Source organism: Chroicocephalus ridibundus, chromosome 17 (genome assembly GCF_963924245.1).
Source record: "Chroicocephalus ridibundus chromosome 17, bChrRid1.1, whole genome shotgun sequence".
Lineage (NCBI taxonomy): Eukaryota > Metazoa > Chordata > Aves > Charadriiformes > Laridae > Chroicocephalus > Chroicocephalus ridibundus.
In genome coordinates, this window is record NC_086300.1 from 5,545,026 (window position 1) to 5,560,368 (window position 15,343).

The window sequence follows — 15,343 nt, forward strand, 5'->3', positions numbered from 1 at the left end:
CTAAAATACGAAGTTGGACCATCACGCCTGCGCAAGGACTCTCAATTCCAAGGGACATTGCCCTGTGTTGGGGACAGCACGCCTAAAGGAAGGTGGGTAAGTCAGTGCTGATAAGAGGGCAGGACAAGGGAGCTCTGCGGGGCTCAGCTGCTTTGCTTCCCAGGATGAAGGTTTGCTTGCAACGCCTGCACCCCATGAGCCCGGTGAGCATCACCCCGGGTCTCTCTCCACCACACTTCTGTGAGCAGAGACTTTTCCAGCTCAGTGCACGTGCCTCGGAGCGCGCTGGTGCCCTGGTGATATCACTGTCCAGCCATGCATCCTCATTAAAAAGTGTGAGATTAAATAACGAAGGGACTGGCGACCCGCAAGAGGAGGAGAACCCATGCTGGGCTACGTTTCAGAGGAGGGATGCTGCACGCGGGCGCGAGGCCGCACATCCAGCTGATGCCCTGCTGAGCCACGCGCCGGGACACCGCTGGGCTCGTGTTATCGGCATGTGCCATTTCCCAAGGGTTACGCAGGCACTAACAAATTAAGTCTCCCGGCATCGCTGCAATTCTCATTAGCGTCATCCTAACAACTCTCCATGTTAAATAGCCTCAAAACAAAGTTTGCAGTTTTGTAAATATCCCTCCCTAGGAATCGCTGCCTGAATCAGGCAGGGCTTAAATGGACCCCGAGGATGAGGGCTGGCGCTGAGCTCCACTTACCAAGCAGCAGACATAAGACAATTAATTTCATCTCTACCTCTTGTTCCAAGCCCCCTCCCGGAGCTGGAAGCGGCTCTCACGTGTGCCAGCCCCATCCCAAATTAATGAGTTACTCAGGGATGACGGGTTGGGTGCCCGGAGGCCCTGGAGATTTTGTGAAGCTGAAGCCTGACATGTTGTGCTCCCCTGTCTCAGGGTGATGGGCACTGTGGTACACTAAATCCTGCTTGGATTCATGCTAATAAATCCCTACAGAGCAAAGCCCAATCCTTGTAGAAAGCTTGAGGGTGGCATGGCACATCCATCAGCAAAACCACGGCAGAAATTCTCCCCCTTCTCTGCCCTCTCCCTTGGGCTCAGGGGGTTTCAGCAGTGGGTGGCAAAGGCCACGAACTGGGCATGAGGATGCTCTTGGACCCTGGGTCATGCCACCGGCTGGTCTGTGCATCACAGAAAAGTCCCTGCAGTGCTTGGCCGGTGCTTCTGCGGGTCAGCACCCATGGAGCTGGACATGCGTTGCACCAGGGAAGATGGGTAAGAAGAAAATAAATGCCATTGATGGACGAGAAGCTCAACATGAGCAGGCAACGCGCACTTGCAGCCTAGAAACGCCCCTGCATCAAAAGAAGCATGGGCAGCAGGGTGAGGGAAGGCATTCTGCCCCTCTGCTCCGCTTTGGTGAGACCCCACCTGGAGCACTGCGTTCAGCTCTGGAGTCCTCAGCACAAGAAGGACATGGACCTGTTGGAGCGGGGCCAGCGTAGGGCCACAAAGATGCTCCGAGGGCTGGAGCCCCTCTGCTGTGAGGACAGGCTGAGAGAGTTGGGGGGGTTCAACCTGGAGAAGAGAAGGCTCCGGGGATACCTTGGAGCCCCTTCCAGTTCCTGAAGAGGGCCTACAGGAAGGATGGGGAGGGACTCTGGAGCAGGGACAGGAACCATGGGACGAGGAGGAATGGTTTTAAGCTGAAAGAGGGGAGATTTAAATGAGATCTGAGGAAGAAATTCTTTGCTGTGAGGGTGGTGAGCCCCTGGCCCAGGTTGCCCAGAGAAGCTGTGGCTGCCCCATCCCTGAGGGGTTCAAGGCCAGGCTGGATGAGGCTTTGAAGCAGCCTGGGCTGGTGGGAGGTGTCCCTGCCCAGGGCAGGGAGGTTGGGACTAGATGGTCTTTAAGGTCCCTTCCAACCCGAACCATTCTGTGATTCTATGATTTATCACAGCCTAACATGGCCAAGGACAATCACCTTGCTGAGCAGAGTGATGAAACCCTCAGGGAGCAAAGCACACGAGCGATCACCAGGTTTCTTGTCTGCACCGTGCCCAGGCCAGAGACATGGGGGCATTTCCATTGCCACTGGCAGCCCTGCTTTTCCTTGGCTTTCCGCCTCCATCTCCTGGGCTGGGGGTGCTCTGGGGACGCTCCTTGCAGGGCTGTGTGCCCCGGGCTCTGCCAATCGGCCAGGCACTGAATCAGCTGGTGCCGAGTTGTAATTTTTTAAGAAGGAGTTTTTAATGCTGCTGTTAATGGGAGCTGGGTGGCGGGCAGCCATCTGTCAGCTCTGGACTTCCGCAGCCATCCATCACCCTGATGGAGAGACCTGCTCCGAGCAGCAGGGACCGGGGCAAGCCAGGAAATTGCTCGGTGCCTGCTCTGGTCTTCATTCAAACGTGGGAAAACAAACTCTGCAGCATCCCTGAGCTGGGGAGGACTTTTCTCCTTATCCCTGTGAGCTCCTTTCCTCTCCCTCAGCCACTTTTCCTCCCTCAAAACCTGTCACTGAACCAGACCTGTCACTGCTGAGGTGACATCCAAGTCACATCTTGAATATAGGCTAGCAGCCAGTTTTGGCACAAACATATCTTGGGCCTGACCTGGTTGGATGCAAACCCATGTGCGGGTGTTGAGCAGGAGTGAGCTGCCCATGACCCTGCTGGTCTCACCCAGCTCGGCTGAGCCAGCCTTGGCCATGGCCATGGCCCCAGAAGCTCCTCGTGGCTGGTGGCCTCCCGAAGTGCTCAGTGACACACATCTAGGAGTGCTGGGGGATGGAGGGTGGCCGAGCCCTGAGCACATGGTGGCCACACTGCACTGGTGACGTGGTCTCTGCATGAAGTCACAACCTCCAGTTGTCACCCCTGGGCAGGGGGATGGCAGAGGGGGGTGGACACAGGGTTTAAAGGTCCTAGTGTCCTTGGGATGGCAGAGAAAGGGCAGCATGGGAGCAGGGGCCAGGCAGATGTCTCTTTGCCCACCTCCCCCTCGAGCCCAGCCCAATAGACATTTATTTTCTCTATTTTTGGCTCTTCTGAGCTGTGCATCTTCTACCTGCCTCAGCTGTCACCCTCCAAAGAGGCTGCTGCAGCAGCCAGCACGGGGCAGTAACGCGGCCTCAGCACATCCCACCTCCCCCCGAAAAGGAGCCAGGAAGCCCCAGATCAGCCCAGAGACACCCCCTTACCCCCTCTTCCAGCCATCCCTGCCACCAGGGTCCCCCGGGGATGGCAGGTGGGCGCTGGGGACGCAGGGCACTCACCCGTGTGGTTGGTGACAGGCGGCAGGCTCTCGCAGTACTGCTCTTGGATGGAGGCTGCAACTGGGCTATCCCAGAGGAGAAACGCCTGCACGGGGAGAGAGCAGACCACAGGCAGGGTTATACGTGCAATATGCTGCTTCCCCAGCCCCCGATCCCTCCTCGGACACGGCAGCAGGGGAGGGGGGTCAGATCTGAACTTGTCCATGTCTTGGTGGATGCCACCCCCAAAGCTGCACGACGGACACGTACCCATTTGCGGGACGGGTTTCCCAGCCCAGAGGAGCTGGGTTTATCCAGCCCGGGGTGGTGAGACTGACACTCTCTGCTCTGTTTCCCACTCACCACTCCTCTCCTGCCCCAATTATCCCCCTCAGCAAACCATACTGCAGCCCTGCACAGCCCCTGCCAGGCCACGGGGCTTCTGCTATTTAGCAATTTAATCAACACTTTTAGTTTTAGCGTCTTTGCATCCTGAGAGCGGACAGGGGAAACATGATGAGCCTGACACCATGCTCAGATTTTCAATACCTTATTAAAATCACAGCCTTGTAAGCTGTCAGCGGGAAGATGTTAATACACATCCTTAAGGAGATCTGATCCACAGTCAACCGAGTCTGGCTAAAGCCTTTTTTCAGGAGAAGGGCTTGTCTGCAAGCGCTGCCATTCCCATTGCATTGGGAAGCATTGACCAGCATCTATCCCATCCCTTCTCCAGAGCAGCTCCGGGGTGGCTCTGCATCTCTGCTGCTAGTGAAAACCATCGACTCCATCAGCATGGGGAGCTATTTTGGAAAAAGCTACTACCGAATTATTGTGCCTTTGCGGGAGTTTGGGGAAACTAAAACCGAGGAAGGCAATTGCAAGTGGAAGACGGCAGAGGGACGGTGCCGTTAGACCCAGGGCTCACCAGGGAGGCAGACGGCGGAAGGAGGGGACCTGCTGTTTTGCAAAACACATGGATTTCTACCAGAGCAGCTGCCCAGTTTCTCCTCTGGCTTATAGACGCGTGACATGGTGACAGGCGCTGATCCCCTCTGCTCAAGGGACGAACGCCAACGGCGAGGCTGAGCTCCACTTCCCCCACCCCGAGCCTGCCCTGCCAGGGCTGTCCAAAAACCCCTTGGAGGAAAGCTCACCGCTGCTGGATTGAGCGGTGGAGCCGTGCCCCGAAGTACAAGCACTCACAGATCCCTTGGGGGACTCAAACCCGAGCCTGGGGGTGGGAAGGCTCCTCTACTTTCACCTCCTCTACTTGCGAGCAAGCTCCCGGCTCCCAGGGCGGTGGGCTCGGACACCATCCTGTGCTGAGCCAATGCAACGAACAACCTCCGCCTTCCCCACCGGCCAGGCTGGTCCCTGATCTCCCTTCCCGAGTGCCATCTACCTTCGAAACTGCTCTGAGTAGGGAGGAGCAGGTCCTCCTCTTGCCCTTTAGCCACATGAACACTGGCTGCTCTTGCTGGCACACTCAGCAGTCCCCTGCGCCTTACCAAAGCATTAGCAGGGTTTATTCAGACACGGAGACAAGCTCAGCACCCACTTGCTCTTTTCCAAACAACTATTTACTGCTTTGGAAAGCTGGTTTTGACAGCAAGAGAGATGTCAGGCAGACGTACAAATGGAGCTGAGAATAGCTTCCTTGTTATGACTGCTCCAGATGGCACAGGGGATCCGGCAGCAGAACCCTACCCTGAGCTCCTCTTGTGCTGGTCCTGCAGGAGCTGGCCACCTCCTGGGTCTCTTTGCTGAAAGCTGAGACCCCCCCCCCCGAACTCCAGACATGGGGTAAGCGAGGTGTAGCAGGGCTGGCTCCCCTCTGCACTGATGCCCAGCGGGCCTGGTGGCTCTTTGTACCAGTAGCTGGGACAAAAAGGTTCCTCCAAAAGGGGCCAGGATGGTTTGCCTACCGGAACGGGCCTTCAAGTGTTAATTGGATGCGTTTCTCCTAATCTCAGCCTGCTCCAGCCTGGCAGTGCCCGTTCTCCTTCCAGACACAGGGAGAGGTCTTGGCACTGAGCAGCAACACGGACCAAGCTGCAGCTAGAGGGGGGTGTGGATGGAGCGCAGTCTCTGGCTCTTTGCAGGCTTTGTAAATGAGCTGCAACAGCTACAGAAGGAAGGAAGAAAGAAAGAAAAAGGTTCCCCAAAACACAACAAACCCTAACAGCTTTTTTACCAGGCTCTCAGTCTTGTCTCACTGCGATGTGACCGATGCTTTTGACAGAGGCAGAGGTTTTTTCCCCACTCCCGTCAGCACCAGCTCGAGGAGAACAAGCTGGGGAAGGTGGCAGCTGCGGGTGGATTTGCACAAGCCAAAAGCATCCCGATGTGGTACCCTGATGGTCAGGCTCTTGCCTGTTTTGCCCTGTGCAGGTTACTTGAACCCCTCCCCAGGCTTTGCACAGAGAATAGGTCAAAGCTCCGTCCTTGAAGAGCTTCGTCTGCCAGAGCATCGCTGCCGTAATGCCACATGGCGCCCAGCAGGTCCCAGGCTGGCTGGGCTGGAGCCAAGCATGCCTCAACAGCCCCGAAACGGCAGTGGGTCGCGCTCAGGGCAGAGAGGGGCTGTGTCCCTCTGCCCTCCTGGCCCTGCTTGGACATAGGTTACGGAAAATCATGCTCTGCAACGAAGGACACCTCCACGACCTCTCTCAGACTGCCAAAATCCCGGAGAGCTTCAGCTGAGCGTTCGGCTGCACGGGGAAAGAAAAGCAATCTGCTTTTCTAGAAGCAGACGCTGTGCACAGAGGTCCCGGTCAGCCCGGGGGGAGTTGCTCCCATGGGGACGATGGTTCTGCTGGGAACTGCATGGGCCCCGTGAGGCCCCACACTGGCAGCAGCTTCTCCTCCATCAGGAGCCCCCAGTGGCTCCACTGCTGTTGCCTCAGCATCCACCCAGCTCCCTTCCAGGCTCTGCAACACCTCTGTTTTGCACACAGGGAGGCATGGCCACAGACGCTGGTGGGACTGGGTTGACCTCGGACCTCGCGGAGCAGCTCACTCCTTCCTTTCACCCCCATGTTTCCTACAGCGGGACCAGCCGGCCCCCACCAGTCCTTGTTGCACGGCTCAGGCACCAAAACCTGACGCTGCTCCAGTGTCCCACACGGCAAACACCAGTGGCAGTTGGTGTCCCGCTACCCTCCAAGTCCCAGAAGGGAAACTGAGGCACGGAGCACTGTTTGCCGGAGGTGGCTCAGGCTGCGCTGCACCACACGGGGCAGGTCGCTCCTATCCAGAACCACCAGCCGCGTCCTGCTGCAATGCCACTGGGGTTTTCGGAGCCATTCCCTGTGCCTGTGAGGGACACAGGGTGGCAGATCCCCCGGGTCAGGAGATGCGGCGCAGCGGGCTGAGACAGTGTCGGCTCTTGGGCACGAGGAGGCTGGGGGGTCTCGCTGCCAGTGTGGGTGTGAGCAGCAAAATCACACGCACACACACGGCATCAGTCTCTGTGACCTGCCACTGACCTAGCAGCAAAATTCAATTAATAACAATTAGGAATTAATGTCCCCCTGCAGTGCTTTCCCTCTCCAAAGCAATCCACAGATATTAATTAATATATTCACATCCGAGTCAAACGTCAGCCCCCTGCACCGTACTACCCAGAGACAGGCTTGTCCCCTCTTGATATCTTATTGCCTCAAACAAGATCGGATCTGCGTGGCAGGAAGGGCTGACAGCTCTGAGCAGCGAGATAGATGGCTCGTAGCCTAATTAGCAATCTAAGATGGGGCTTGGGTTTTCCACTGCCGACAGGGCTGTAATTGGAGAGCGGAGCGATTAGCGGGACGAAGCAGTGCGAGCCAGCGGCTTTGCACAAAGCAGGGAGAGGTGAGCGGGACCGATGGATGGTGACGGCCACCGAGACCTCCCTGGGAGGGGGGTCAACACCAGCCACCCTGGAGGCATCCTTGCTGTCGGGACCTTTCTCACCCATCACTTCTCCTCCCCAGCTTCTCTGGGCTTGCTGCCTCCTGAGACACTCCACGTGGAAGAAAATCCTCCTGGGACACACGGAGAGGGGAAGGGCTGAGCACCGTCTCTCCGCCCTGGACCTTCGCTGAGGTTCCCTGGGGCATCAGGCTGGGATCGAGCCTGCTCTTGGCCCCGAGCCTGCAGAAAAAGGTGCCAGACTTTGGGTGTTAAATACAGTGAACGTTAAAAGAGCTGGATGCCAACCTCGGATGGCAGAGCAACATCAGTGGCGCGGGAAGGGAGGGCACGGAGCAGCACGTCTTGCCAACACCGCAAGCCAAAGGCTGGAGGTGGCTTTGAAAAGCCTGATGGAAAGAGCTGCCCCCTCAAATGGGCTTGGAGGTGGGCAGGGAGCCTCCAGCCCCTGCTGCCCAGCCCCCCCGTCCCCTGCCTTCACTCCGCTGGGGGGATCCCTTTGCCCTTGTCTCCTCTGACTTCCAGGCACCGTCTTCTGCAGCTGGTGAGCTTCTTACCACCTCCACCCTGAGGGCTTTCACTTGGATAAGTCCCATCCCCAGCCCAAGCCACGAATGAAACCCTCGGGGAGCACCTGGCCCGTGAAGGACCCTCTCTACAACCCCCTGCCTTAACCATGAGCTCAAGGTTTCTCTGCGACCCCCGCTTGAGTAACCACCGCCCCAGTGCTCCTCCGCTTGCTTTCGTGCAAAGCCCCATCAGAAGCCTTGCTCGCGTCAAGGCATCAAAAGCGCAGGCCGAGGACCGAGGCTCAAAGCAAGAACCACGGGGGGATTTTCTGTGGCTGATGTTACTCGGGGCGGGGCGGGTGGCAAAGAACAGGCAGCGAGAACGCCTCCATCTGGCATTGAAAATCTGTGAATTTATGAATTTAGCCATATTAGAGGGCCAGCCCCCGTTGTGTGCAGACAGAGGCTTTGGTGTGAGTATTTATTCTGTTCGGAGTCGCTCTCTGAGCGTGCTGGATGCAGAGCCTAACAAAAGAATATCAATCAGGGCTAAATGAATGCCCTGTAAAACCTGATTTATGAGCAATTAAAGGTTTTTTTCTGGATTAAGCTCTGGTCTCTCTCACTTGCCATAAATAATTCTTACTTATCTATCAAAAGGGGCGTGGATTTTGGGGGACAGGTGAAAAAAAAGAATAACGGCCTTCAGGTGTTGGAAGCTAAAGGCACAAACACGCCGGGGAAGGGGACACTGCGCGAATCAAAGTGGCTCCTATGGCATCGGGATTTGCCAGAGCAAACGCTGCTGAAGAAGAGTTGGAGTGATGGACACAAGCACAGGGGAGGGCTGGTTTTCTAAGGCGGGGGAATGAAACTCTTCTGCAGATCGTACACGGGGGGGACCCATGTGCACTCACGGATATTTTCATTTTGGGGTTGGAGGTTTGTTTTCCCCAGCTGCCTCCCAAGCCCCACATCTCGGCTGTCCCAAGCCCCCCTCCCCTTCACCCATCACCTTTTTAGGGTCATCCCCCTGGGCTGAACCTCTGCCATTTAATTCACCGATAATTTTCCTCCGGTTTATCTGCGTTCACAGCTAGGGAAAGCTCAGCCACAGCAAAGCGGCATCTGCCATGGTCTTTCCAGGGCGAATAGTACAGGATCCCAGGGCGGAAGAGGGACTATGACCTGCAAAAGACCATCACCCTTTGCCCTCTGCCATCTGAAGGGAGGCGATTGCCTCTGGGTGGGCGACTCATTGATAAAGCAGGACACTGCAGAGGAGGGGATACGGTTGGGAAAAAAAAAAAAGAAAAAACAACAGATGGGCCTCTGGGTATGTTATGCCGTCTTTAGAAAAAGCCACCCGCTCATGAGTGACAGCTCTCAAGCGTCGGACAACGGCTCCTGGGCTCGGTTTGTTGAGGGAACCCCATGCTAATGACTTGTGGTTTCCTTCGGGTCCGAGTACTGTTCTCCAAGACAAAACCATGGATGCAGCTTCTCTAAATGCCGCAGACTGGGACCTCAGCTCGAGCTTGTGGCTCGCAACAAACTTCTGGGCCATCCCCGTGCAGGATTTCTGGCGAGCAGAGCTGTATTTCAGGGCAGGGTTGAGGCGGCCGTGCAGGTTATTCTCACCGTATTTCTCTATATTCATCCTATGGCGACAGAGCAGCTATTCCGGGAACAGGCTGTGCCATTGCCATTCACTTCTTCACGAGAGATGCGAAACCACGGGGATGATTTCATACATGCTGAATCAACTCTGGCTTTTAAGGAAAGCGAGGACTGGGAGAGATCCCCAGGGTCAGTGTGTCCTGCTACCGCAGCTCCACGGCTTACGCCAGGCTTTGAGCAGCGAAGGGGCAGGGGGCTGGTTTTTGGGCTTCCTAATGCTGGAGCTGATGAAGGCAGGGAGGAAACCACCCCGCCCCCAACATCAAACCCTGGGTTTTTTTCCCAAAATGCTTTTGCAAAGAGTTTTATCAGCCCCAGAAATGTCATCGGTTCCTGACAAAGCTGCAGGTGAACTGTTTCTTTTTAGTCACTTATTTAGTTTGTTTAAATGACTTGCAGCGTGCCGGAGAAGCATTTTGCAGCGAGTTTGGCTGCCGGCCTGTCTGTCCGACCCCCCCGAGGGATGTCTACCCAGCAAGGCAAGGCGCACAAATGGATGCTGAACTGGAGCTGCTGGCCAGATGCGTGGGGAACACCTTCGCTGTGCCAGCCCAGGGATCTGTGGGATGCAAAACCTGCCCGAGCAGGGGAGATTCGCCCCTGCTGAGGTCTGTGTTGGGGCCAGACCGCTGCAGGTCTCTGCTGGATGCTGCCTGGCTGCGGGGATGCGCTCACAAGAGGCTGGAGTTTCACTGTTTTTTAGCCTGCATTGTCCCCAGGAGAGGGTTGGGATTGTGCTGGAAAAGGGTCTGAATTTTAAATGCATGTATTTAGAAGGAAAAACAGACAGCTGGGTTGCAAAGGGGCGTTTTGTAGCTTGGGTGTTTCTTTTTGGAGCTGGCTGGGAGAGATTTCTCTCTGCTTGGGCTGGCTTTCGTGACCCCCCTCCTGGTTCCAGCTCCAGCACGGGAGTGGTTTTGCTCTCAAACCGGAAGGTTTTTGAACATTTGGCCCTCCATCCTCGCAAGGAGCCCACCCTTGGGGGACATGCAGAGGTGGCCAGGGAAACCCCTGAGGTTTAGCAGAGGATGGGAGCTGTGTCTCGGTGCCTTTGGGCTTTTTTTTTCCCCGAGCACTTTTCGCTCACAGAGCAGCTATCGGGAGCTGTCATGCTCACTTGGCTGTCCCCATCTCAGCCCCTGCCTCTATTGCACCAACTCTGTGGCTTTGCCAAGGGTGTCCCCACATGTTGGCCAAGGAGGACCTGGGCTTGGGGGGGAAGACGTCCTGCCCTGTCTCGCCTGCGTTTCTTACATCAGAACAAAACCAAACCCAAAGAGGGGAATATAACCGCAAAAGAGCTCTTATAAAACAGGCTCAGGGGTGTGCAGTTATAGGAGAAAGCAGCTGCTCAGAAGAGGAGCCTTTAAAAGCAACACCAACTTGGCAAGGAGGTCACCTGGCGTATATCAGCTCTTCTCATCCCTTAGGTGAGAACTTTCCTATCCCAAAGGTGCAGCTAAATACTCCTCCCTGCTCTTACTGCCGGCAATGCCTGGTGAGAAACCAGCCTGCGGGGTACGAACCTCAACGGTGCTAACGGGGAGGGCTGACCCTCCGCTCCTTCTGCCGTCTCAACTCTGCAGTCACAACTGGGCCACTGAGACAGCATTTTGCAGCGAGCTAGGCAAATTTTTATTTTTTTATTTTTTTTTTTAATTTTAACCCTCTTTGACACAGAGGTTTAATCGAAGACCTGATCATTTTGTTTAACTGCCTCCTTAGGTTTGTTCAAATAATGTTCAGGATTTCACTGTAAACCATTTCGTCTCCTCGTTTCCCCCGGGGTTTGCGATTTAAACATGCTTTGGGCTGGGAACATTTCCTTTCTCGATGAGCCCTTGGGGAGGAGGAATATTGCTTCTGACAAAGCATTTGCATTTTGTGCAGAGCTGCAAAATTAGCAGCGGCTACAGTTCTAGAGCAAGCAATTCAGAGAGGAAAGTCTTCTGCTTTGCGGGTGGGGGGGAAAGGAGAGGTTTCTTTAGAAAATCAGTTAAGCAGGGGTACAATCAGGCATTGCATTTGTATTGCCCCCATCCATCACACCCCCAGAGCAGCCGCCCCCTCCCAGCAGCGTAAGGGAAACTGGTGGCAGCTGGTTTCACTGGGAGGTGCGAGGCGGGGAGCTGCTGGGAGAGCTGGGCTGCGCTCGGGAGGACCTGGCTGCAAGTCAGTGTCCCCCCCGCAATTTAACGATCCTTTCACCCACTCCAGCCCCCTCCCCATTAGTTTTTGGGCATCGTGAGCTTTTGTCAAGCCCCCGTGCCTGGACTGGAGGAATTCTCCGGAGGGCCCTTTGTGTAGCGGTTTCTCCTTTTACTTTTCCCTTCCTTCAAAGAAATGGAAAAGTCATTGCGGAGAAAGCGAGCGGCGGAGGGTGCGGAGGGGCGATGGGGAGGGAGGCAGAAGAGGACTTAAAAGCATCTTACCTGCAGGAGGAGGAGGAGGAGGAGGAGGGGGGCAGGACGTAGGCTGGGCACCATCCTTAACTCCCGCTGCGCCCAGCTCGCCGGGGCATGGCTGGCGGCGGTCCCCACTCCCGCTGGGCTCCTTCTGCCGTCGGGGATAAAAATCCTCCGGGTTCCGTGCAAAGGAGCGTGTCCGGGTCCCGGCGGGGCTGCCCGGGGGCGGGCAGGTCCCCGTCGCCCTCCCCTTTGCTCAGAGACCGGCTCCTGCCTTTTATAACCTCCCTCGCAGCCGCTCCTCCGGCTTCCCACCTTCCAGCTCGCCTGGCGATGGGCTACATCCCTCCTCGCCAGCCTCCCACTCCCCCCTTCTCTCCCTCCTCCTCTTCCTCCTCCCCTTTTCCTTCCTCCACCTCCTTACTGCCTTCCAACTCTATTTTATTTTTTGGGTTTTTTTGCCTTCCCTCCCTCAGCATCTTTAGCAGCAGAAACTTCCCACCGGTCCAGGGACCGTCCTCCCACCCCCGGCTCCCCCTGCACCAGTCTCTCCCCTCTCTGTCCCCCGCACTCCCGTTTTGCGGGCTCTCCTGGGTCTGTGCAAAGGGCTTGGGGCTGCAGTTTGTGGGAGGGTTTATGTATTCCGGGATTTGGCTCCAGGGCTCTGGCAGAGGGACTGGGGGAAGGGGAGGCTTCCCCTCCCGCCGCCACCCCTTGTGGCCCCTTTGCAAACTGGCTGGAGAATGCGGAGAGACGTGAGACCCCCCCCTTCCCCGTCCCATAGGGATGGGGTGGAACAGGCTTCAGACCTTTCTTGTGAGCGAGATGCTCCTGAGACAAGGAGGGGCTGTGGAGCAGGTGGATTTAGGATGGAGGGTAGGTTTAGATTAGATTTTAGGAAGAAACTCCTTGCTGTGAGAGTGGTGAGCCCCTGGCCCAGGTTGCCCAGAGAAGCTGTGGCTGCCCCATCCCTGGAGGGGTTCAAGGCCAGGTTGGACGGGGCTTGGAGCAACCTGGGCTGGTGGGAGGTGTCCCTGCCCAGGGCAGGGGGTGGCCCTGGGTGGGCTTTAAGGTCACCTCCAGCTCTAACCGTTCTGCGATTCTATGACGTAGGTCTTTCCATGCAGTGGGGCTGTGGTGGGGGCACTTGATCATAACAGGGGGAAACTGAGTCACAGAGGAGGTGTGGATGCTGCTGGGAGGGTGGTTTTACTCATGGGGTGGGTGGTGGAAAGGGCAGAGGTGATGGGGCAGGAGCACAGGGTCTTCAACTCTTTTGGGAGCAAGAGGAGGGGAGCACTGTTTTGGGGGACATGTGCCCTGCGGAGGGTGGGGACCAGCAGTGGGTGGTGCACGGGAACCTGGATGATGGTGCCGGGGTCTTGGCTAATGGTTTCCCCCCCGCCAAACCTAACCCTCAGACGTTAAAGGGTCTCTGTCATGGATCTCTGTCTCACCTACTGCTGTCCCCTGGCAACATCCATCCTGGGCTCATGGGGAGGGGTGCCCCACATCCCGTGTCTCTTGGGGATGCCATGGCCAGGCTTAGGTCCATCTCTGAACTGGATGAATCTCTGGTTGGGTGAAACCTGCTCCCCCGTGCCAGGGCAGTTTCAGGGCATCCCTTCTGCACCGACCTGGGCCTTGGGGGGATTGTCCCAGCTGTGGCTGCTGTGCCCACCCCAGGGAGTGAGCCAGGCTCCATCTCCCCATGGTGACCTGGCAGTAGAAAGCCAGGCAGCATATTACGATTTCTTCTTTCCTTGAGGAAATAAGGAGAGCCAAGGTGTGCCGCTGGGAAGGGTATGACAGAAGACATTGCTATGGGGGTCACCATCCTGGTGGGACGAAAGATGTTTCCCTTATCTGGTGCTGGTGCATCCACCAACAGCCTCTCACGGGGTGCTGGACCGTGCTCCTCTCTTCTTCCCAGCCACAGCTTCTGCCTCCGTGGCTGCAGACCATGGCGTATTGCAGACGGATCAATAGGAGGGCAGTGTCCTTTGATGGATTCAGGGCCGAAGCCTCCATCCATCTTCGCTGAGCCGCTTTCTGTCTCTGAAGCTTGGGAGAGGGCAGGAGGCGATCAAGGTCCTTCCTGCATCTGCGGGACCAAGGCACGAGTGGTTGGCCAGGGCTGCACCCCAGCACGCGGGTGCAACCATCCCAGGCCCCAAAGGGTAAATGCTCATGGCCCAGTAATTAAAGAGAATAAACAACACAGACAGAAATCTTCCGGCATTAGCTGGATTTAATCAAGTGTGTCATTGCTTTGGCAAAGAAGTTTGAAAATATGTAAAGCTCTGGTAAATTCAGGAAACTCTTTGTTTCTCAGGTCTCCTAACATCCCTACCCCTGACAAGTGACAGGGTGAGACGCACTCCAGAGCCACCCTTGCGTTACCTTCCACTTCAATAAGCCCAATCGAAAATGCAAAATTTTCTAAAATAAGGCTTGAGAAAGCTCCCGCACCCCCGAGCAGCCTGGGTTCAGCCCGTTCACCGAATGCGTCATGGGTCTGGGGGACACAGCTAGGGTTTTGGGGGCGCTGCTCAGGGCTTTGTGCACCCCAGGGCACTGGAGGCACCTTGAGGTGGGGACCCCATTTCCACGCCGAGAGCCTGGGGTTGTCCTCAGCCATCTCAGCCTGCCCATGGCCACCGAGTGGGACATGTGCAATGGCCACACTCTTTCTCAGGTGCCCAAAGTGCCAGGTGACGGGAGGAAAGCAAAAGTGAATATCAACTATATTTAGTCAAGGAATCGGTTGCCAGGGACATGAAGATAATTCCTTCCCCATATATCAGGGAAATGGCTGCAGTGCTGTTTGAAAGGCCTAATTGAGGGGATTTATAGTAAAATGCAACTTGTCAGATGTGGCAAAGGAAAAATAAAACAGTCCCTGAGACAAGGAAATCAGTACATTCGTCATGGTTAATCTCAAACTCCTCGGTGCGGCGCAGAGACAAACGTGGGAGATGGGTATTAGGGATGGGGAGAATGAAGAGAAATGTCAGATCTCCAGGAAGGAGGGAGAGGAGCGATTTAGCCTGACTTTATCAGCCTTTGGTGTGTTTTTATTGTTGTTTTATGTAATGGCATATGTGTTGATGCTCCTGTGTTTGAGCAGCTCCATGACGGCTGCCCTGTGGGGCTGTTTGTGTGACTTACACCTCCGCAGTGCTCCTACATTATCCCCTGCTGCCACCCCCTCTCCTGGTTTGGGAAAAACATGCAATTCCATGTGTCCGTCCTGCACAATGGGGACGAGACTGGGGCCGGTCCCAGCACTGGGGGAATGTGGCACATGTGTCCCTGCTTCCCGCATGAGGCATCGGTAGCAGTGTGGGCCACGGGGCTTTGCTTCCAAGGGGGACATCTGCAGGAAAAAAATAATCCTCGGTGTCATGGACATAGAGATCAGGTTGGTGGAAGAGTGGAGTTTGGCTTCTGAGCTGAAAACGCAGCTGAGATCAGCAATGTGCCTCAGTTTCCCTGCCGCTGTGTCGGCACTCTTTCTTTCCTGCACAAATGAGTGAAGCTGAGGATGCTTTTCAGTGCGGTGCTTGGTGGAGGAAGGGCTGCCAGCACGTGGAGCTGCGCTAGAAA

At 56.0% G+C, this 15,343-nt stretch overlaps 1 protein-coding gene across 1 annotated transcript in view; it reads right to left on the reverse strand.

The window, feature by feature from the left end:
• The window catches only part of CRHR1 (corticotropin releasing hormone receptor 1), a 28,310-nt gene extending 16,104 nt beyond the window's left edge, over positions 1-12,206 (reverse strand). Inside the window, exons 1-2 of the mRNA XM_063354615.1 lie at positions 11,762-12,206; positions 3,247-3,331 (exon numbers count right to left, since the gene is read on the reverse strand). Coding sequence (XP_063210685.1) covers positions 3,247-3,331; positions 11,762-11,815 — 139 coding nt within the window. The 5' untranslated portion in view covers positions 11,816-12,206. The remainder of the gene's footprint in view (positions 1-3,246; positions 3,332-11,761) is intronic.
• Between the last annotated feature and the right edge of the window lie 3,137 nt (positions 12,207-15,343).